This window comes from Paramacrobiotus metropolitanus, unplaced genomic scaffold, assembly GCF_019649055.1.
Source record: "Paramacrobiotus metropolitanus isolate TYO unplaced genomic scaffold, Prichtersi_v1.0 Parri_scaffold0000004, whole genome shotgun sequence".
Taxonomy (NCBI): domain Eukaryota; kingdom Metazoa; phylum Tardigrada; class Eutardigrada; order Parachela; family Macrobiotidae; genus Paramacrobiotus; species Paramacrobiotus metropolitanus.
In genome coordinates, this window is record NW_026570224.1 from 1,249,317 (window position 1) to 1,272,077 (window position 22,761).

General features: G+C 39.6%; 2 protein-coding genes across 4 annotated transcripts; one reads left to right on the forward strand and one right to left on the reverse strand.

Moving 5' to 3' along the window:
* The first annotated feature begins 304 nt into the window (after positions 1-304).
* On the forward strand, positions 305-16,038 carry LOC129580766 (ecdysone receptor-like). Of its 2 annotated transcripts, XM_055471427.1 has the most exons (4): positions 305-496; positions 585-703; positions 10,266-11,042; positions 14,628-16,038. In XM_055471427.1, exons 1-4 carry the CDS (start codon positions 387-389, stop codon positions 15,173-15,175), a joined length of 1,554 nt encoding a protein of 517 aa, XP_055327402.1. In that variant the 5' UTR covers positions 305-386; the 3' UTR covers positions 15,176-16,038. The 2 variants fall into 2 exon arrangements, with proteins under 2 accessions (XP_055327402.1, XP_055327403.1); XM_055471428.1 differs by lacking the exons at positions 305-496; positions 585-703 and adding an exon at positions 6,496-6,826.
* An 816-nt stretch (positions 16,039-16,854) lies between these two features.
* Positions 16,855-21,292, reverse strand: LOC129602457 (uncharacterized). Of its 2 annotated transcripts, XM_055501478.1 has the most exons (4): positions 20,652-21,292; positions 19,805-19,825; positions 18,281-18,525; positions 16,855-17,963 (listed from the first exon to the last, which is right to left on the reverse strand). In XM_055501478.1, exons 1-4 carry the CDS (start codon positions 20,743-20,745, stop codon positions 16,965-16,967), a joined length of 1,359 nt encoding a protein of 452 aa, XP_055357453.1. In that variant the 5' UTR covers positions 20,746-21,292; the 3' UTR covers positions 16,855-16,964. The 2 variants fall into 2 exon arrangements, with proteins under 2 accessions (XP_055357453.1, XP_055357459.1); XM_055501484.1 differs by lacking the exon at positions 19,805-19,825.
* Positions 21,293-22,761: the final 1,469 nt, after the last annotated feature.

The following is a 22,761-nucleotide window of genomic DNA, read 5'->3' on the forward strand; positions in this document are numbered from 1 at the left end:
CTTTTCAGTAGAGACTTACAAAGCTGTACTGTACGTGACGGGAGCGAAACCCGTGAACGTACAGAAGCTGCTAGACTACAAGAAATCTATCTTTCGAAATGCGTGTAATACAACCCTTCGAACTATTTTGTTTTTCTGAATTAGTAATTTGCTGAAGATGTTTAAGATAAAGCTGCTATTAAAACTTTGGATTGATTTAATTACAACCTTGAATACCGGTTAAACTTAAAAGTACTGACGGCGCTACGGCAGTACTGTTAACTTGTTATCCGGAAGTCGATTCGTTTAGGAGGCGGTCACAAGTGCTACCACACACAGCACCATGGAATTGCGTGTACAATTCAAAATGTACTGTACGAGTATGCCGTCAAATCAACCAGTTTCAAATGATTGTGAACTTGTCTGATCGGATCAACCATCTCATCTTGTACGCCGTCCAAGTCAACTATGTTGTGCGCGTACATTTGTATCTCACTACGAGCTTCAAGGGAAAAAGGTCGAAAGACATCGCATTCTCGGTCTCGGACGGACTCCGTTAACCCCAATCCTGTATCCAACTGTGTTTAAGGTCTATTGTGTTGCAGTGCGTCCTACGTAACTGATAGCCTATCAGTTCCTGCTATCAGCATCTGGCGCCTGTCGTCTTGCTGCTCCTCCACGCATTACGCCAAAGTGACGGACAGCTTATCCCGACTCTCGAGAGGTGAGTTTTGTCTGCGTTTGTTATTGCAGTGTAATCCGTGCGCCATGGATGCAGGCGATCGGGGAACCCTGTGGTAATTTGACAGGGTTCTTCTTTCTGCAGTTGCAAACTTATGACTTAGGTTTTACTGCAGTATGTGTTATTGTGCAATTCGATCATCAATCTGACGCTGAAGCGCAATGCAGGTGCAGACTGCAGTACATGTTGTTGTGCCACCTCACTCACTGCACCATGGCTTGGTTAATTTTACGTTCTTTTTATCGAATGAAGAAGGAAACGGCAGTGCTACTTGCTTAGTAACGGACGCTCGAGTGAACGAAATGAAGAAAGTTTTCTCTTTGGTGTAGTTGTGGCAAATGGTACTTTGTACTTTGTGATGAAATGATCAATAGGCAGCGCGATAATTTAGATATGGGTCAATGATTCTGCTGGAAAGTTTTTTACGGCTGACAATAGTGCGTTTAAAAGCCGACGGTGAGGACAGTGAGGAGGTTTGGTTGATCTATGCGCGGAGGTGGCATGGTCGTATAGCTCATAGACTCTTCTACGGATTGACAGGGATGCTGCTCATTTGAGCATAGCGTCATCAACGAGCCGACGACCTTGAGAAAATGTTATGAACAGACTTCGCTGTCGCACTGCACTCACTACTGTAAAGTGTAAACTGGTGTGCACTTGCAGCTTTTTATACGAGTACTAAACTACATGTAGCTAAATATTTATTAATAATGATAAGAAGTTACAGGATTTATTTTATTAGTTATGTGATGAAGCATCGATTCGCCTGACCTGTAGTACAGTAACGAAATCTACAGGAAGGTACGAAGTCGAAAATAATGAATCGTGGGCTATTTATTGAAAACAATTTAGTGGAAATGTGAATATGTATTGTTGTTAGTCTGATGTAGTAGATGTTTATTACTAGTATGTAGTAGTACTTATTATTCATAATGATTGTGAGCCTGTCCGGACATATTTAATACTAAAAGAATCTTCAAATGTAAAAATGTGATGATAAAATTAAAACATTTTATTCGGTTCATTCCGAATTTTTTGCTTTGTTAAGATAAGGTTGAAACGCATAAAATGATATTATGTAATGAATATGGTAAAGCCAAATGTGTATTTGTACGAATAGAAGTGTTTAATACTTGTATGGCGGTATCTGTAGGACTGTATGCGATTTTTTCGTTGAATCTATATCTCGATGTTAAAATATATACATAATACAATACGAGTAAGTATTGGATATAACACAAGTATACAACACAGTTGACTGCAATAGAGATAATGCATAGTAAGTATCATGTGGTTTAATATGGTATTTTTTATAATTAACAATTGAAATTTTCGAATCCGTTCATGCAGCCGTGAGCCTGGAAACAGCACTTTTACTTACGGTACTCTTCGTACGAATAGTATATCGACCTTTCCCGTCATGTGTGCCACGTATCCGATCCGGACGCCGGACGGGATCGTGTACGCTAGACATCTGTCTCTGCTGGCTGCTGGTCCCGCTTTGAAAGTGGAGAAGAGAGGTTAATGCTTTACCTGATTATGAATTCCAGCTCATTCGTAAAATGGTAGCATGGAAGGAAATTTCGGACTGATGAACTCATAATTTACAATTAATTCTCGGTGCTTTAGAGCGTTGATAATTTGATATTCACGAAGGAAAAAACTAAAAAATAAACATTAAAACTTAAAAGCTGCTGAAATAGAATTTAAAAATTTGAAGTCCAGGTTTTATTATTTTTATTATTTTTACTTAAGGTAACATATAATTAATGAGAAACTATAACTTATTGTTAGGTTGTTTGGTTACTTATCTGGTTAAAATAATTTCGTTGTCCCAGCTTGTGCATTACAGTGCAATTTGGTATTGGTCTCAAATTCCTAAAACGTCTTCTGCGTGTACGCGATATTTTCTGCTGAATTGTACTGTAGGTGTACAAAACAATGTTTGTTTCGCGATTACAGGCTTACAGCTGCATTTTTTTAGATACTTACATGGTTTTAAGTACGTATATATGTTTTTGAAAACAGTAAGAACTTGAGGATGAACTTGCTGATTAATTTTTATTGGTCCTGAAATAGCGTGATATGATAATAAACCCAGAGTATTATCGGTCATTTTAACACTGGTATAAAGGCGCCGAAGAATGGAGATTTTTGAAATCTGAAAGTCTACAGACCACGTTTTACCAATCGGTCGCTACCTTGTGGGTTTTTTTTTTATTTTATTTTAATGAAAACTTATGTCGCTTCATAATGATAGGAAAACAGAAGGTTCTCTATAGAGTTTGTAGAATTAACGATCTGGCAGTGCCAAATCAGATGGGGAGACGTAATTGGAATTTGTGGTTTGTTATTATGAGCATGTTCGCTTGCCCTGTAAGTGTGCGATATTAAAATCGCTGTGATTAACGTGATAAATCTGGTTTGTTAACGTTGGGTGTGGTTGTCACATTTGCGTTCTAGTACATACTGACGCTGTGCATATGCAGAGTGCATGGAGACTGGAGAGTAGAATAGTTTGCTTATTAATTATTAGAAATGTTCTAGAGAACGTTGTTTGTGGATGGAAGTGGCTTTAAAACCAAAAACTAGCTGCATGTGGACGGGAAGATAAAAATATTTCCGGTGCGTTCAGAAGCCAATTACACAATGCGGAAAAAGACCGCTGAACACCCAATACTTAAATTGTAAATAATACTGTACGTAGAGTTGTAGACGTACCGCTACCATAATAATATAGTGGACTCAGAACTTACAAACTCGAAAGTAGGCCCCCGACTGTAAAAGCTGTTGATGCTAATGGATTTAAAATAGAAACTAGGTCAACCAGCATATTTGTGTATTTTTCGTTCGTCCCCTTCGGACGTGGTATCGATTGAAGGAAGGCCCAGTCGTCTCCGGCAACGACTGCGAGCCTGTGACTGGATGTCTCAGTCGGATTTTATTGGGTGCAAATCTGGAGCGATAAGATCTGCGGCTGCGTGGAACTATGGCGCGTTTTGTATTGTAATGATCTTCAAAACTTTCTTACTCTGGTTTTAGTGTATCAGTGAAATAGCTGAGTTATGCATACACGGACGTTTAATTGTTAAATTTGTTTTATTTTTGCGGTTACTGCTTGTGCAGGTGTGCTTAATCCAGTTTTAACTTACTGGACCCAATTTTAACTTACTGGAGAAACGTTGCTGGAGAACGTTTAGACATTTTAAGTACTTTACGGAAGCATTATTACTGGCACACAAACTGCAGCTGTTGACAATTAAAGTCCATTTAACAAAACTTTTAAAAATAATGTAACCAGCGTAGAAAATTTTCCAAGTGCATTCTTTAAAGGTTATAGTCGCCGTGTTGTTTGCATATGGTCTGAACGCTGGTACAATTATCGGCTGATATATGTAGCGTAATTACTGACGCTGGATGCTAAAGCATACGATCGTTCGGACTGGGTAGTGGGTAATAATCACATGATATATTACATGTACAAGATGATGAGACGATCGCTACATGATTTTCATTTGATGTATAATTATTTTTCCTGTTGTCAGTTTTAGGGAAGACTCGTAATATACGTATAAAGAATATCGCAAACTGCATCCATGCTTTGTGCTTGTTACAAAAACCGTCACTCAGAACACTAATTGTAAGGTTTGACTGAAACAATCTACAAATAACGATGATTTATGACGAGGTGGTGTTGCGCAATACGCAGTTCACACGCTAGTTACTTTTGCTCTTCTGCTTAATTCTTGATCGGGTACTTCCAGATTTCGGAACAAAGCCAACTCTAGAAAGAAATGGGGTGCTGAATATGAGGATGTTGTAGAGGAACCGGCTGGACTCTGATCCTGAGGAGAAACACCTGAAACGAGAAGTAACTTGCAGTTCGCATTCGTCAGTGAATGATGTTTTCCTCGTTTTTTTGTTTTTAAGGTATGATCATCTTCTTTTTTGAAATTTTTAGAATTGCTTTTGTTATGAGTAGTTTGGTTACGGAGACGGACCTTAAGTATAATCTTAAAGTAGTGAGTTCTTCGGCAGAATTCAGAGCGTGTAATGGTCGGTTTGTGAGTGCATGTGGTCGTTTGTAATTGTACATCTGTAAGCGTGGAGCAGTCGACGGGCTTTCTGTGAATGATTTACCTTGGTTGAAATCTTTGTTGTGTTGGCGCGGCTGCGAATTGTGTAATGTGAACATTCAAGGCAATCCGATCAAGCCCCTTGGTGCTTGCTGTTGAATTACTTCAGGGAATCTGAATTGGTCAGAGTTCTGATAGTGAATTACAGTGTATGTGAACTAAGTTTGTCTGAATTTGCTCTGCTTTTTTTCCACAAAAAGCATGTACTGTTTAAAATCAGAAAATGCCATGTTTCGCCCGAGAATTTTTCAACAGTGTGAAGTGCTGTTGTCACTGCAGTCTTCGATATGCATTGAAAACATCTACGCTTTTATATTTGTTATTTTGATAATTCTGCATCCGCTGTGCGACGATATTCCTTAAACCACATTATTTAATAACAAGTTGCCAATGTTTTCTGAGAGGTTTTCACAATAAGCTAGCTACGGTAAGCGATCAATAAAGTGGAGGATCGTGTAATAGGCTATAAAATCTTTGTGGTACATTCGTCTTGATTTGAAAACCTGTCAGAAAATGGCGTAGTTTGCGCTTTGTATGGATTCTGGAAGCAGTATACCACCAGGTGTTTGAAATGCTTCGTGAACGGTGAACATGTGCAATCAGTTCTCTTGATTTATGGTTCCAACTCCGAGTGACTTACGAATTTTGTAAACTCTATATTGCGCTTGCAAAAGAATTGGGTGAACCTGTAGTGTTTCCATTGTTTTTGTCTGATTAATTTGAGCTCGTCTGCTCTGGATAGGCTTATCTTTGTTATGATTTACCGTTATTTATCACTTAACCTTCAGCATGTGAAATCATTAATGTGCACACCTGTACCAGTGGAAACTGGGCTGAGGTTGCCGATTTTCGACAGGTTGTCTGACGCACGGAAAGTTATATAAAGTTATGTTTTTGACTATTTAAAATTTTCTTATTTCACGGAACTTTTTCCGAAATGTTGTTAAGATGTGAACAATAAAAATTTTCTCCCGAGAAAGTTTGACAAGTGGCTGCTTAGAAAGTTAAGCAGTTATCTTAGGTATTTTCAAGAAGACCGGTACCAGTTGGTTGATCGATTGAGGCCAACAGAAAGTAAAATCTGTTGATAGGTTGGCTGCTGGTTATTGGCGGCCTTGTTTTGATCATCAATTGTTTCTGGTGGGTCTTCGGACATGTCGACCTGATTTGCTATAGCTTGTTGTAGCTCGTTTAGATCGTTTGGGAATTTGGTGACTTCTTTGTCATCCGATGACATGTTCTCGTTGCGAAGAAAACTCCTTAATACATTAGTTATATCGTAATATCTTGTCTTTTATGCCATTGAGTGCTGCATCGTGTCGTTGACGAGTCTCTCTCGGCCCGGAAGAGTTCTACCACAACGGTAATATCACTAATGCATCATGTTTCTTGTATAATTCGCCGATCGGAATGCGATGAGGCTATACGTTTTGGTGCAGTTAATAAGGAACTATTTGTGACGTCATCGCGGTGCATACTCGGTCGGCGACGGCGTGCATGAGCCAAGCGTGAGTTGCATAGATAGTCGAAACCTAAATTTTTGTGATTGGGAGATTTCATACGACAATTATACTGACTTGTGTCGTTGCAATATTTCAAATCAGAATTTGGGTTATATTCTATGGCATAGAACATAATGTGACAAGCGCAATAGACCACCCATGCTTATTTGTTTGCTTCGAGTGGCTTTCGGTGGTTGTGTTTTTGCTTCGTGTTGTGCCTGTTTATTGTGTTGGCGACTGTGACCGGCGAAAACTTTTTTACTTTCTTCTCCACACTAATGCATTCTTCCTGTATCATTGTTTTGCTTCTGTGTACTAATTCGATAAGGATTGTTAGCTAAGTAGATGTGCTATTTTTTATCAAAACATTTATTTCTGGAAGGCCTTGATAGTCCTTGCGCTTAAGCTGGCTGTGGTACAAATGGACTATACAGATTCAGAACGGCAAATATTGGATGAATTTTTCTGTAAGTCTTTGATTACAGAGTTGAGATTTTGTGTTTTGTTTTAGTGCTGGATGTAAAACAAATTTATCAGAAAGTGTTCAGCGGCCTGCTGGCTGCCAGTCTGCCATCCAGTCTGCCATAGGTTTTGACTACTACAAATAGTACCTACTAGTACTGTATTTGTTGAGAACGAGTCAGTGTGAACGCTAATCAACTGTAACTGGGATTACAGTATTGTATAGTGTATTGTTATCTGGCTTATTTTTGTTGGGTTTGTGATTTACCGTTACGGGGTATGCAGTATGGTATGCATATGCAGTATGATGGATCATGGACGTTACATTAATATTACGTTTTTGGTGGACAGCGGGCCGTAGATATGCGGTGTAGCCTCAGTGTAGGATATGAGAAAGCTTGATTACTGCATAATGCATATTGCATAACGTCTGCCATCTGGTGTTACCGTATGGCGTTTTATGGGTGGGCCTTGAAAAAGGTGGTACGAGTTTATGATAACCCAACCGCAGAAAGCGCGCGTTCCACTAGGGACACACCGTAGCCGGCGTAGCGTACTGTTTGTACTTCCGGCTTCCGCAGATTTTCGGGCATCGTCCCCCTCCGGTGTCCGTTGGACTCGTGTGAATTCTGATGCAATGAATGCAGCGTGGGCTGTGACTGGACACATAACTTGCGCGTGCATTTCCGCACTTGCATGAACTTTACCAACGCTACGTGAGGCCCGGATGAACCGGCTTAATATTCAACTAATTCTCCTGCTTAACAAGTCAATAGCACCGCGATGGGTTTTGGCTTTCCATTGCTTAGAGAAAATAATTGTCAGGACAGTGGACAGCTGAGATAAGTTCATTTAACCTGGCAGCGTGCGCGGGGTTGAGCAAACCACTTGAACGGAAATCACGCTGATAGGGTATATGCAGTCGGTGTTCAAGGCGCAATGGTTCAGAGATGTAGTACCCGCGAGTCGCGATTGTACCGGGAGCCGCTGATGTGGGTACGCGGCATGATACGTCATTTGAAAATGAGCTGGGGCGATTGCTGTAAAAAAGCTTAGCTGCTCTCGAAATTTTTTTCCGCTGTTTGATAAGGATGACAGTGTTTATTTAGTAGAGAGAATAAATAATGTAAATTGTAAAGTTTTATACTTTTGCACTTAGAGGAATGTTTTTACCCGAAAGGTTTCTAACTGTTTACTGTTGGGGTTAAATATTAATTAGAATTTTAGCAGCTCAAATACAGATTTTATGGGCTTGCAAACGAAGATTCTGAGAGCTTTTTTAATCAGATTCTGAGAGGTTTAACCTGTTATCCGCGTTTTAATTTTAGTTTCTATCAGCTGTTGTTTGTTTAAGTTTATGTTTCGAACTGCGCAACGCCTTAGGACTTCGACGAGAGAACAATCGGTGTTTAAATACAAACCGGTTTGGCTAGATTTCCAGCTAGATGTTTCCTTTTTTTAAAAATTATTCAGATGGTATCCTAATGTTCGGCCATCACTAGTAAGTAGTAATTTATCTACAGAATAGTGAGGCTTTAAAATGAACTGAGTCTTGTAATTCAGGAAAGTATTAAGGTCATCAAACGCATGGTATGGTGCCGGTGTCTAGCACTTCAGATAAGATAGTGTTGGGCCCAACAGTCATTCATTTTGGAAATTAATTAAGTTGACCAAAACTCGAACAATTAGTTCCCAAAACCTGAGCCACTGCAGCGTATGTATGCATAAGTTGCCATGTCGCGCAACAGTGCGTAACTGATTCAACTGGTATTCGTCAAACTGCGGTATCCATCTGTAAGTAGCCATTTGGCTGATGCTGATTTAAATAAATTTAATTAGCAGCGACTTTGTTCTTAATTTGCTGTAATGTGAACACATTTCTAACTGCGAATTGAAATGCGGGTATCATGCAGGGGATGATATTAGGTAGATTAATCCGCGATGGAAGCACACGATGTAAATTATAATGTGTGCTTTGCGGCACTTACCTTCACGGAATCTGTACGATCACCTCTTGACAAGATGAGGTCGTGTTTGTTATGTTAAGGAATTCGTCGATTCAGTTTTGACTGGTGTAATATGTTCTGCAAAGTGCATCAACCTACAAGTGGACTCGGTAATATTACCGCAGCTGTGACATAATAGTTTTGTTATTGTTCATACACAGGTTAATTTCGCAGTAATCCATCAAAAGCTATGGATTATTTTTTGTGCATACATGATACTGAACATATCGGTTAGATGAACTATCGCTCACGTATAAATGTATACTTTTGATAAGAATTTCAGGTAATTGGGCCTATGTTTTGTATTGTGTACTCACGCAAATCAAATGTAGGAATTAAAAGATGCATTTTCGGCAGCGTTTAAAATACTAATAAATATATTATTTTAGTGAGTAATAAACCACTGAAAACAGTTTTTGTTGGCGGCAGTTAATTTTTCATAAATTTGACATCTGGGTGTGTAAAAGATGAATGCTAACCTTCAGCGATCATGATATGGAAGTGTGTTTTGCTGTCACATAGGCATGCAAGGAATCGTTACAAATGCAGTACTCGTACTAAATATAAATAATTATTATATGATATAAACCTCAGATAAAGCTGTCAGCCCAGTTTCAGAATGTGCATTTACTTTTACCATGGTTTCTACTCTGTTTTTATGAAACGTTTGAACTTTCTACGCAAGTTCTGCGTGACAGCTCATGGATAGCTGTAATATATTGTACAGTACTGTAGTTGTTAATATTAATCTTTGGAGGATGAAAATGAAATTAATAAAGTGTATTTGACGGGGGCTGATAAATGTACGAGAACGCTTGGCAGTCATTTTATTACAAAATGGGAATATCATTAAGTTGCTTAGCCTTTTAGAAATTATACACTGGAAGTGATAATAATTATGTCGATTTCATCGAGAATTCGTACAGGATAAATTATTAACTTGGAGGTGGGCGATCTGATCTATCGTCTTTGCTAAAATATTTTAGGACTGCCATTTTTGTTGTAATATGCATATCTATATAAGTTCGTACAAACGCTTTGCTCCAATCGGTGACGTTATTTTGAACGTACGGTTGTGATTTGCCGCGGTACGAGACGGCTGACTACACATGCATACACACCACGAACACAGTGCAGTGTTGTTGGCCGCGATTTGATAATAGACCACATTTTCCGCCCGCATATTGCACAATCTCCTACAAACTGGTGGCTAGCGCAGAGAAACGGCATTAACCTCGAGTGTCCTCAGTATCCGATCTATTAGCGTGCAGGTCGTTGCCTAATATTACCTCGCACTCGAAACTCTTTTTCGGAGAATTGCTTTTTTGCGAAATAGTATTCTGATAGATGCAACTGTATTGAAAACTACAAATTCGCGCGATGTCATCGTGTCGCATGGTTGACATGCAGATGGGACTAAATTATCCTATGTTTCCAGGCGGTCTAAATGGTGTCAGCCAGTCTGGACTGCACGTGAACGGACTGGGTCCACCGGGTGGCACAGTGGTCAATACGGTCAACCAGACCATTCCTCAGATTCCTGATACCAGCAACATGTCGTATGGAGGGCTGACCTATCCGCCGGTCTGCTCCACATACTCGGTGGGGAATTTAACACAGTTCACCATGAATACTCCTTCCCAGTGCCTGGTGTGTGGGGATACGAAATCACTTGGTAAAAACTACGGCGGCTGGACGTGCACGGGCTGCAAGTCGTTTTTTCGTCGCTGCATCGAAAAGCAGACAGTCCCGCGGTGTAAGTACGGCGGACAATGCGAAATCGATCTGTTCATGAGGAGAAAATGCCCAGAGTGTCGGTTAAAAAAGTGTTTTCGTATTGGGATGCGGATGGATTTGGTCGCGCGGGATGATCCGAATACTCCGAAGAATCCCGATGAGGGAGAGAATGTTAAGCCACCTGATCATCGGTCCCCTGCCAGCTCGACATCCAGTCCGGCTCCCGCTGTGGTAACAACGGCTGGATCGGTGAGCTCGCCGGCCTCTGTGACGCACAGTGCATGTGACGCCAGTCTCGCCTCCCTACCGGAACATCCTCACCAACAGACTATTAAAATTATCACGTATTACCAGGAGATATTTGATATACCCAGTACGGATGATATTCAAAAACTGACCAATTTTGCCTTCACGGGTGATGTCCAGTTCGACAAACAACGGGGATTCGAGCATTTCGCCGAGCTTACCATACTAGCCGGTAAGTTGATATTGATTTATTGCTTATATTTTATTTGTAAGTTTTGTTGCTACTTGTAGGATTATGTGCATATATTAGCACAAGACGTTCTATATTTGCTGCCTAGTTATCCCAATACGAAAACACTTCTGTACTTTAGTTTTTAAACAGCTCATAGCATATCCATATTTTTTCTTTTTTTTTAGACTTCAGTTGGTTTTGTTATTTTTGATGTGAATTAGTTTTTTAACTTTTTCCCCCCTTACTCTTTGCGTTAGAAAAAGTATATTTAATTTATTTTCTTTGAACTGTAATGGATTTTCTTTTGATGTAATCGCTTGGTCTGGTTAATTATTATGGAAACAGATTTGCATTGTTTAACATTTTTGGGTTGATATCGTCAATAAACGGACGATAAGTGATAGTGGAGTGGTTTGAGCAATTAGGAGATGTCAGTTAAGATGGCACCCGTTCTGTTGCACGAGGACACTCAGAAGGGGAAAGTAGGTTGGCTAAATATTATACTATTTATATTTCTTAATTATGATACATCTCCGGCGCTCAAGTTAGAATGGAAGATGATCTAAAGTAAGCATAGGCGAGGACTAGCGGACTGTCGCTTCTGCGATGATTGACAGTTTTAAAACACAAGATCCGTGGTGACTAATGACGTCACAGCGGAAGTTGAGCGCTACAACGGGACAGCGTTTCGGATTCAGCGATAATGTATGGAAATTGCTAATATTAATTACGAACTTTCACTGGGCGCTCCCATATTTGATAACGCATAGCAGGAGAGCGAGAGAGAAACAATTATGTTTTTATGGCGCAAATACTTGCTCATGGTCCGCCGCTTGTAATATCACACCAATAGCGAGAAACTGGGTCAGTAGAGTTTAACATACAGGCCTAATGGAATGCTGGTATGTTTTCTTACGTAATGAACCTTTGGAGCGCGACGGTGGTTTTCGGTACTAGAGTGCGCGTAAATGGTTTCAGTGATTCGATAGACAAGTAAAGTATACCAATAATGTAGTATGTGGCTATTTGTAGCCTTAGACCAGCTCGTGCGCTGGTGCACATATTGGGTTTAGCTGTGTTGTACAATGTAGTTGAGAAATAAGTATAAGTATATCACTGAGAACCCTTACTGAAACAATGGAATTTCGGCTAATTGTATGTAGGTTATAAGCGTTTTTGTGGTTGGTGCGTCTGTATTTGTGCGAGCGTGTGCGAAATCGGTCAGTGGAGGGTCTCTTGGTCCAATTACCAACTGGTTTGGCGAAGAACCGCGACAGTCTACTGTATCTATGAATCACATAATTATTTAAAATTAGCGGCTCATCATGTGAAAAAAATCTTCGTAAACGTTTTAAACGGAGTTTGAGTATGCTGTATATGTACTTTCCTAAACTACAGTCTACAGTATTATCTTAAGTTGTCAATAAAAAAAATAAATGAATTGTTTTGAAAGTTTTTTTGGAATTGGATTAGATAATTTTTCATGCGATGTTTGAATTCTGAAGCGCTAATGCAAAAGAAGTGTCAACAGCTTCTAAACATGAAACCTACTTTTGAAGAATTGTTTGAAAGCATTTATGTTCTAATAATCATTATTTCTACTGTCATGTAAAATCGATTTTTTTCGAAACTCGTGCATTATAGTGGGCGTAGTCTCGGTGTGCCACAGTTGAAGAAGCAAAGTGAATGTTTATTGAGTGCCTTCCTGACCCAGAAACTGGGGCTTCGTTTGGGTCTTGTGCTGTGTAACCGTATATGTCGTTCATATATATATATGCTTTTGTTGACATAGTGAGCCGGGGGTGCTTGAATGCTGCAATATACCCATTACTGATTACTTAACAATCAATTTGCTTCCCGTTTAAGGCAAACGTTGGCCTACTGAAGGTTTCTGTATACGAGATAAGGCACAAACGGGGTTATATTGTTGGACATGCCGCGATAAGTGGTTTGACTAGTGAGAAAAATACCAGAAAATAGAACTGGATAACCTGATTTGCGTCAGCCGGGAAAAATCTATTGTGGTTTTTCTCTCCACTGGTGATGGCTTAATTCAGTGTGAAATATTTTCGAGTTTTTTGAAATTCCGCAAATAACGCACTAATAAACTGAAAGTTAACTTCGGTGCTATGTTGTGTAGTCACTGCCCTATACGTTTCACAAAATTTGTTCTCATGTTTGAGATTATTGTTAACCTCTAACCATAAGGTCCGCAGCAGAAGTGCAGGACTAGATAATGTAGCGATAATCATCTGGTAGCTATAATTTGACCATCAGTTGAGCACCATCATTGAGCAACGATAATCTGACAGTCTCAACGAGCTCCAAGATGGTTTTCTCAGCTTTAGCGCTGAGATTAACGATTTCTGTATAACCAAAAAATGGATTTTGCTTACACTGCGTAGTGACAAATCTAGTGGCCTTAAACGCTAGGGTAGTGTTCTCTGATTATGCAAATTGTTTGTACAAACTTATCGTGTGGCCAGGTGGAATTTAATTTTTTTGCAGAATTTTGCAAATTGGTGTTTGCTTTTTGATTTCAGTACGTTTCAGGCACTATGACGGATATCGAATAGTGTTTTTTGCTCAGACGTGGCCTTGCCCAGGTGGAAGGCTTGTTTTTAAATTTGGGCATATGTATGTGTGTTAGGAAAGTGTTCTTTGGACCCGTTAGTTTTATTAACACTAGCACTAACCAGTAACCAATAAGATAATTTGATGCGAATTAAATTATGAATAATTCACATCGAAACTGTAGGAGGAAAGTGTGTATCGATTGTCATAATTACCTGCTGTTCATTGTTCCAGATGCGTCGTGATAATTTTGTTCAGAGAAAACCAAATTTGCTTTTGTTGGTTGATGCACCTGCATATGTGCGCGTGTTTCATGTTGAAAGAAAAAGATGGTATTTTGAGAATGAGGGTATTCTTCTGCCGTTGCTCAATAACCCACCGAATTGGTAATGATGTTTAATGTCTACAGCGGCGCGCGAAGTTGGTATAGCGGAGTTTTTATGGAAAAGTGGTGTTCTATGGCTCGAAGCAAGTTCGTTGCCGGTCGACGCTGACCGCATTCTCGCCGGCATATTGTCGCGACCCAGCTGTGCGATGTAGTCGAAAGCTTGAACAGAAATTATTGAGAACTTTTTGTGTTGGCTTATGTTTTGTGAACATGGTAATAAACGGATGCCCCGGTGATTTGTAAAAGAGGTTTTATTGTATTTGATCCATTTAGACTGCACAGCGTAGACTCATGACGGAACACACAAGTGCTTTTGTTTAGTATGTAATATGTGTGACTGTATCCACGAACAACTGTTTTAAAATTTTGTCAACGAAAAGGTTTTTGTAGTTGTCAGTACAGTGAATTAAAGCGAAAACAGGGCCGATTTTACTGAATTATGATAAATATTGCTCCCGTTTGTAGTCTCTCTATCACGTACAGTAAGAAGTGACAGGAAAATTGTATAGCTAACTTATTTTCGTAAACTGAAATGTCGTGAACTTCTAATATTCATTTCTTTCTGTGGGCACGAAATGTGAAATTTCGTTCTAAACTTTTAATGAAGATTTTATCTGTTATAGTGCAATTGGTTGTACGGTTCGCCAAACATTTACCGGGATTCGACACACTGGTCCTGAATGATCAGCTGGTGCTGTTAAAGGAGAGCTCCGTGGAGGTTCTTCAGCTGCGCACGGCACGCCGCTACGACGTGTCCACCGACAGCATCCTTTTCTCTTCCAATCACGCCATTACAAGGGAATGTTATAAAAGCGTCATGATGTCTAATTGTGCACACAGTATCTACAATTTTTGCCGGCATGTCGTGAATCAGAAAGTGGACAATGTGGAATATGCACTGTTGACGGCGCTGGTAATCTTCTCACCGCGACCCGACCTGGAAAACCTGCCGGCCGTGCTGAAATGGCAGGAAATGTATTTGGATATTTTTCAAGATTACGTGAAGATGCGACGCAACAGCGAACCGAATGCATTGGCCAAATTGCTGATGATACTGACCAAATTAAGGTCACTGGGTTCGGATTTCAATGAGATGTTGTTCTCTTTGAAACTCGAAAATCGTAAATTGCCGCCGTTATTGGAAGAAATTTGGATTAGTAGACCGGTATAACGCTGGCGTTGATGTCCATAGTTTATCGTCGTTTTCACTACTACTTTCTTCTCATTTGGAACGAAACAACCCGGTTGATTGCACACTTTCGTTATGGATGGATTTTGTGAAAAGGGGGGATGCAGACGCATTTTTGGTAGAAAACGAGATATTCTACGCACCAGATGCTTTAATTGGGGGAAGGAAAATGTGTGTAATTATTTATATGGTTCGATTATTTAATCTGTTGTGGAACAGCGAACTCTCTCTTACTTTCTCACTTTTCCTGGACAAAGTTATGGACACACAGGGTGGAAGGATTTTGTAGGAGAATGCTGATCCGGTTGTATGCTTCCCCCGTTGGTTTTACCAAAGTATTCAAGATAAGCCCGAGACTGGATCCGGTTCGTCGTTGTATTCGGATCACATTATAGACTGACTGTCTCCCGGGATACTACATTCTTCGTGTGTGCTACGCTGTCCGTGCCTGCCTTACAAAATGTACCTGTTTATTTAATGGAGCAACTACTGCCATGCACATGCGCCCGGCAAAGAATAGTATCATCTCATGACCGGTTTTTTTTAAAATTGTACATTCGAACGCTTTTAACTCTGGGTATAGCCGTTTTTAATCATTTGTACATTATGTTTTTGGATTTCTTTTTACCGGGTTCTGTGCATTTTTAATGGATTTTTATTTGCTTTTATGACAGCTTAAGCTTGTGTATGTTGCTGATATATGACTCTCTTTTTTTATTATTGGTATTTTATATGTTCCCGGTTTTCTCTTACTGATTAGCTCATGTTTCTTTTTGTTCTGTTCTTCCTTTTTAGACGAGAAGTCTGTATATTATTCCTTTCTTTTTTTAAATAAAGCACTGCAGTATTTGGTACGCACTGTATTTGCAGTATTTGATACGCACTGTAGATGCTGTTGATCTGACTTCCCACAGGTGCAAAGCGAAAAACCAGGATAATATCTATAAACAAGAAACAGCTGCGGCTTCGGGTTCAGTTTGGAGTGAATTGTTACATTAGGAAAGTGCACCGCTGTTGGATGGCATCGAAAGACCGAAAAATGCGGGAAACCCAAATCTGGTTCCCGCAGAATTTCGCCAAACAGTTTATTGAGTTTAGTTGAATAAACCGTTTGCCGAGGGTGCTTAAAAACTTTAAAAAAAATTTCCCTTTTTTAATATTTTTATGTGTTCATTATGTAAATACAATTTTCAAAATTCATTTCCATGTGTTTAAAAGTACTACTTAACATCATTAATGCGTGACCGACGTAACCGACAGAAGTCCGTTTTCTTGAACATGGAGGACCCCTTCGCTTCGGTCAATAATAGCACTACTCTATAATTATAATACTACTCTCTATTAATAAGAATAAGCCTAATAAACGTCAATGATGTGACCTTTAAAGTTTAAACAAATGCTCCATCCATATTGGTCCAGTGCAGCTTACCTACTCCAATAAATAATCACGAAGCAGACTTTGGCTGTTGTTACAATGCTGTTGTGTAAAAACTCCAGGCGTTATACATATTATATAGTACGAAGGATTTAGACGAAGATTTGTAAAACTACAATTCCTTGTCATAATTGTAAGATTAACTAATAAGTACGATAATGAAGGTACGAAAGTTTGCATGTATGCATGCTTCAATCGAATAGTCAAATAATGGCAATTGCTTTTTTTTATTCATAAGAGTACAGCACATCGGGAACCGATGATATTCACGTTCTTATATGCCGCAGCAATCTGCATAGACATTTTATATTAGGGAGTTTACAAGAGAACCTTATATTAAATCCTTCCGCCGTCTATACCAGTCGGTTTAAGCCGTGGTATCCCGATGTCCAAGAATTTTTTTAACGCAAACAAGGGATTAACAGTGTTGCTTAAACCCAGCACGGGAGTGGGCATTGGGTACTTCGATTCCGCCGGATTCATTGACGATGATCCCGACGAGGACGACGAAAGTACGGTGCTCTCTTCCGTACGCTCCAAATGTGCGTTCCTAATACTGTATTTAGTGGAGTTTACTTTACGGTCGGTGGTGACATCCTTACTGGAATCGCTCTTGTCACTGCTCGGCACGCTGCATTCTGGCGTAAGCGGATGTGACCGTCTGTGGGAAGTGATGACTGGAGATCGGCCCACGTCGAATTTCTGGGAATATTTTAATATACGGCCACGTCGCCCGGATCCCGGATCGGCGTGACCAACGGGAAGGGACTGCTCGAATTTCTTCGGCTGGAAGGTCTTGATGCGCTGATCGGTGCGCAAGGGTTTAAACGCGGATGGACTGGTTATATCCGGTTTGTACTCCACACTTTTAACATGGACCGGCTTCGTATGTTTTGGATGCGGTTGGTCGGAGGGCGAAGAACGTCTGCATGGGAGCGGGACAATGGCGGTCGGCTCCGGGCTGGTCAGTTTCTCCACGGGTCGTCCGACGTCGTCGTGGTGGCCACTCTTTTTGATGTGCTTGGCCAGTTCGGTCAGACTGTTGTAGGATGCACCGCATTTCAGGCATTTTAGTATGGCGCGTTTTTGTTCAATGTCCTGCATCCAGATATCTTGACCTCGGACCATTTTCTTGGGGAATTTCGAAGCAACGATCCCGGTAGCGAAATATTCTTCCAGTTTGGCCGAGAGCTGCTGGAACGTTGCGGGAAGGGGTGGTGATGCAGTGGACATAGGGTGGCCATGGTGAGTGGAGCGCGAAAGATCCAATGCGGTGAATTCCGGATCGCCTTTCTTTTGTGCAATTTGTCCATCACGTGAAACAGAAGCAATATTCTACATAAAACATTCTAATGGTAATTATTTTTATCATATTATAACAGTACTCACAGCTCGTTTAAATACGCTGAAATCAGTTAACGTTCTGCTGTATGTACTCAGAATGCATTAGATGTACCAAGTTATACTTACGGAAACTAAAATATCTGAACAACAAGAGAAGTGCTTTACACTTTACAACAATTTCTGTATCCTGTAATGTACATTATTATTTTGTTTCGAATTTTTGATACGCGGTAATATTTACGCTGCAAATTAAATTAATTTGATCCAAATGCGCCTCTTCAGCTGGCTACGTATCGCTGCATACGTACTTTGACAACAAATGCACTGTGCGATTGCGATGTGCGTAAATCGAGCGGTTCCGTTTGGGTGAGACCGGGAAAAAGCACGTTCGGTGTAATTTTCGCTCGGAGGGGACTACCATTGATGTGTGCATGGCGCGAAACGTCAGGGAGATCCCGACTTCCGGTGTCGTTGGGTGAAATCTCTGCCGAATCGTTTTTCGATTTCAGTTTTTTCACGACGTGTTCCAGCTTGGACGCATCCTCGGTCGTTTCTGCGATTAACCAAACAGAGTTACCGATGAACCGTTTTCAACGTGAATCTAGAGATAGATATCAGTCCATATTCGACGCTTTGCTTCAGAAAAAAAATAATAGAACCTATTATTACTGGCGCATTCACAATTAGTAATCTATCTGCCAAATAATTTGTTTTTCATGTGGACGTTCTAACAAAAAATTACTATTATTAACACGAGGTAGTGGTTGGCTGAATTACGGTTTTGTGGAACGCGTCAGTCAGTAAACCAAATACGGTAAGGTGGCAATGAATTTTTAAAAAATGAAAGATATTTAAATTTGGCTTTGCACTCATTGTACTGATGCCTGTGAGTTTAACAGAAGCATTCATTTTGGTAATTCTGTTTCTTGATTGCTTTTAGGTTAAGGGAATTTGCGGTCCACAAAATGTCTTTGGTGTTGTTAGTTTTCCTCGTATGAACACGAAGGAAGTCTGAAAGTCTTACCAAGTAATAGTATTTAATGTACCTAACGCAGTCTGCAGACTTTCTTGCTAACCTTGGAAAAATCATCTGTAGAGTCATTAATTTCTCTGTGCACCGTGTATGCATACAAAATTTTCACGGTTGCAGGTATATTCTGGTACAGGTTCTACGCAGTGGTACCCGGAAGTTATCTTCATGATCACTTTAAAAAAGATGGAAGTGTAGTACTATAGTACGATATAATCGTATACATAATATACAATTACATGAGCGGTGGGCCTTTCTCGTAGTACACGTTTAACATAGCGCATGTACCGTACTAGTGCTCCGTATGTATTGCGTTTACGGAAGTAATTGAATGGGAGATCCTGCAGCGACATCATGGCATAAAATTTCGAACACAATCGAGAGCATCTTAGTGGATCTAAAAATTGTCTATCCCAGAGAATAAAATCAATGATATCATTCTGGCCGACAAAAGGAGCGAAACAGTTTCGTGTCATATAAACGCAGCATAAGAACTGACATACGGGAAGTTTGTGGATCGATGACTGATGAAATGACATTTGTTGGACTGACAATTTGACACTGATGGATGATCAAGGAATTTCGCCACAGCATGATACTTTATAATATTATCTCCCAGATGAAAAAGTCTATCCGCATTCGCCCCTTTATACTTTCATCATTATTCACCATAACCGACTGCTGCTGTCGCACCGAAGCACTCTATCTGCATGCTGGCACAGTTGCCGGCTTGATTAACGAATTATGTAACGGTAGTACATGATCGCGTTAAAAATCACTTATAAAATTATCCGTAACATACCTAGCAGTTCAAATGTGTTGCCTGCAAATGTAAGACGCAGATTAATTTACAGATTTCGGTGCACAATTAAATTAAAGGGAAACTAATGCAATATCTAATAAGTAAAATACCGTTCCAGGTCAAGTTTCGGCTAAAACTTTCCTGCTTTTTTCACGAACTAAAAATTTCATCTTGTAAGTAAGCAAAAATAATTCAGGAATTATTCTACAATAAACACGTGTATTATGAATCATTTTTAAACTTCCGATCGTGTGAAATACTGTTTGTGTTTGCATCCACAATCTCGTCACAAAATAATAGGTTGTGATATTCCGTTCGCTCGCCATTTTGCCGGCTCGTGACTGTTAGTAGTTAACACATAACATTTCCTTCGTTTCAATGAGCAGATGTTAAAGTCTTTTATTACTAATACGAGTATAATTGATAAAATAAGCTGTGAAACAAACATGACGCGCAAGAGATCAGGGCTTGTAAACAATGCGGTTGCGGAAGTAAAATACACAATCATTAAATTACTGAGGTGATACCGCCAATCGCATTATCATATATGCACATTATTAGTAACAGCATAGTACAAATTATAATGGTATGACAACCGTTTTTGTTTTGTCCAAAAAGTAGAAATTCATCGCTTACCGTTCGACCACTTTGGCTGCAATTTACAATACTATCAAATACACAAACTAGAGTACGAAATTATTTTTTCACAGTAATGTAATGCAAGTCGTTAACAGGTAATAGTGTAGTTAGTATATAGCGTATGATAATATAATTAATTACACTACTACAAAGGCACAAAACCTAAGTCTGAACGCGGGTATTTGTGCAATAATACCAAGTTACCAACCATGTTTTGGGCTGGCTCCGGAGTGCTTTCTTGGACACTCTTGCTTGCGTTTCCCCATGATAGCTTTACAACCACGCAACCATGTAACGGTCATTCAATATGGCGGAATGTTATGTGAACGATGACGGATGCGACAAAACAATTTTTATACTCGTAAACGCGGCATTATGTCACAACTCAAAATATTAGATGATAGAAATATTTCAACTAAGACCATTCACCGAGTGGAATAAGGAGTAATTTATAAGAATAACTATCCGAAAAGTGCCGAAAGATTAAACACACGTTTCAAAAAATTGTATCTAGGGGGAAGCATATGCAATTACAGAGGCGATGCAGAAATGCCATTGGCCCATTGCTCAAATTTTAAGCACATAATAATCGGATAATCCATAAAACCGCAGGACGTTATACGGAATTAATAATTTGGCTGATTACGGAGAATGCAAAAGGGAAACAAGAAAAGCCTCATGAATTGTACAAGATAGTTGGTGCATAAAACATCATGTTCGAAGTGCACAGCCTAGAAGGCACGGCCAAAACGCTGTTGTGTGTTTCATGTTCGGAAAATTGAACAGACCAAGCCTTATAGATGAATTGCTTGGCAATCCGGATTGGTGCTGCAGAAATTGACATTTGACTGATTTGTGACACTTTATTTATCATGTGATGGTTGATTTATTAGACAATTTCAGGATCGCTGCCTGAAACGCATTTGTTGCAAAGCCTAGCCTGCGCGCGCCGATGGTAATGCACCGTGCCGCGCTTTTACGACGAAACAGTGTACCGGCATCAACATGTCATGCACAGCGACGTATCTGTGTTACATTATCTGCTGCTGGCGTTTGTTCCGATCGGAAGCCAGTTCGTAATTCGAAGTTTTCCGCTATCCGTCGGCTTATATGACTTCGTAGTGAACATCAAAATCAAATTGTACTGTCGAATACATCATCAGAATACAGTAATAAGGTGTACAAATCGCTTATTGTGCGATTTCTTCCTGTGTAACATGTTCAGGTTTCCACACTGCAAAAGGTTAATCGACCATACATCGGAAAATTTAATTACGAGTATTAAAAGTATCAGCTCAAGTACCATTAGTGCTACTATTGCATAGTGATACAATTTTCCTTGGATTCACGGTTGCTTTTTTCCGATGGCCAAGTAAAAAATGTACAATGCGATCCATGTTTCTTAGTTTGTAAATGTCTACATATAATTGATAGTTTTAAAGTTAGTACTTAATTTTAAACATTGTGTGACATTTATAATGCATTTAAATTTTATGGAAAATTTTTTATCTCAAAAATATCAGCACGTAAATACTTTAAAAATTCGAAAAAGATATAGTAGTGGTGGATGGTGGTGGACAGTGCTTGCAAAAATGACCCAACTGGATTACTCTGTGGCAACTTCCGTTCGGCGGCACTGCACAGTAATAATGCACGGCAGCTTTTTACAAATTTGATAAACTTCTTTACCCTTAGTCCTTACCAGTTTTTGCTTCTGTTTTTTATCAGATTCCCTTTGGTGTTTCATTTGAACTTGTTACTGGCTGCCGGCATAGGAGCAATGGCCATCCGATATGTACGTAGAAATTACGCAGTGCACCAGCAGTTATATAATATATCTATATATACTTCTATAGAGTACGTGTACAGAGTAGCTTTTGAATTTTCCAGTTTCGTTTTTGGATCGTCTGGCTACAACATTAATATTAAATTAACAATACAGTACAGTATTGAGTACATAATCAGCTCACACCTTGGTTTTACAAGACTTAGGTAAATACTGTATCATAATTCATTCCAGGTAGTACAGCGTTTTTTCGGGTGAAGTATTTGTTACCTGCTTTTGTTGCATGAGATGTATCAAAAATGAAATCATAAAAAAATTGCTTAAAGGTTGCCTACTTGCTAAATAAAAGTTCGCAGTGCTTTTTTTGTACATTACTGTATTAACTGATTAATGTAATGCAAGTTGGGATTGCAACTCCCTTTTTGGAGGGGCTTAAGGGTGGGGGTCATTACTTCGGGAAAAATTGTTATTTCAAAAAAGGGAGATTGCAAAAAGACCCTTCAGTGGGATATTTATTTTGGGAGGGTTTCTA

Excerpts from the sequence above, each read along its gene's own strand:
- LOC129602457 (XM_055501478.1), bottom strand. The coding sequence starts at position 20,745 with ATGACCGTTACATGGTTGCGTGGTTGTAAAGCTATCATGGGGAAACGC. Across the intron at positions 18,526-19,804 it reads CAACACATTTGAACTGCTAG|AAACGACCGAGGATGCGTCC; the intron begins GTATGTTACGGA and ends GGTTAATCGCAG. Across the intron at positions 17,964-18,280 it reads ACAGTGCATTTGTTGTCAAA|AATATTGCTTCTGTTTCACG; the intron begins GTACGTATGCAG and ends TGTTTTATGTAG.
- LOC129580766 (XM_055471427.1), top strand. The coding sequence starts at position 387 with ATGATTGTGAACTTGTCTGATCGGATCAACCATCTCATCTTGTACGCC. Across the intron at positions 704-10,265 it reads CTTATCCCGACTCTCGAGAG|GCGGTCTAAATGGTGTCAGC; the intron begins GTGAGTTTTGTC and ends CTATGTTTCCAG. Across the intron at positions 11,043-14,627 it reads CGAGCTTACCATACTAGCCG|TGCAATTGGTTGTACGGTTC; the intron begins GTAAGTTGATAT and ends TATCTGTTATAG.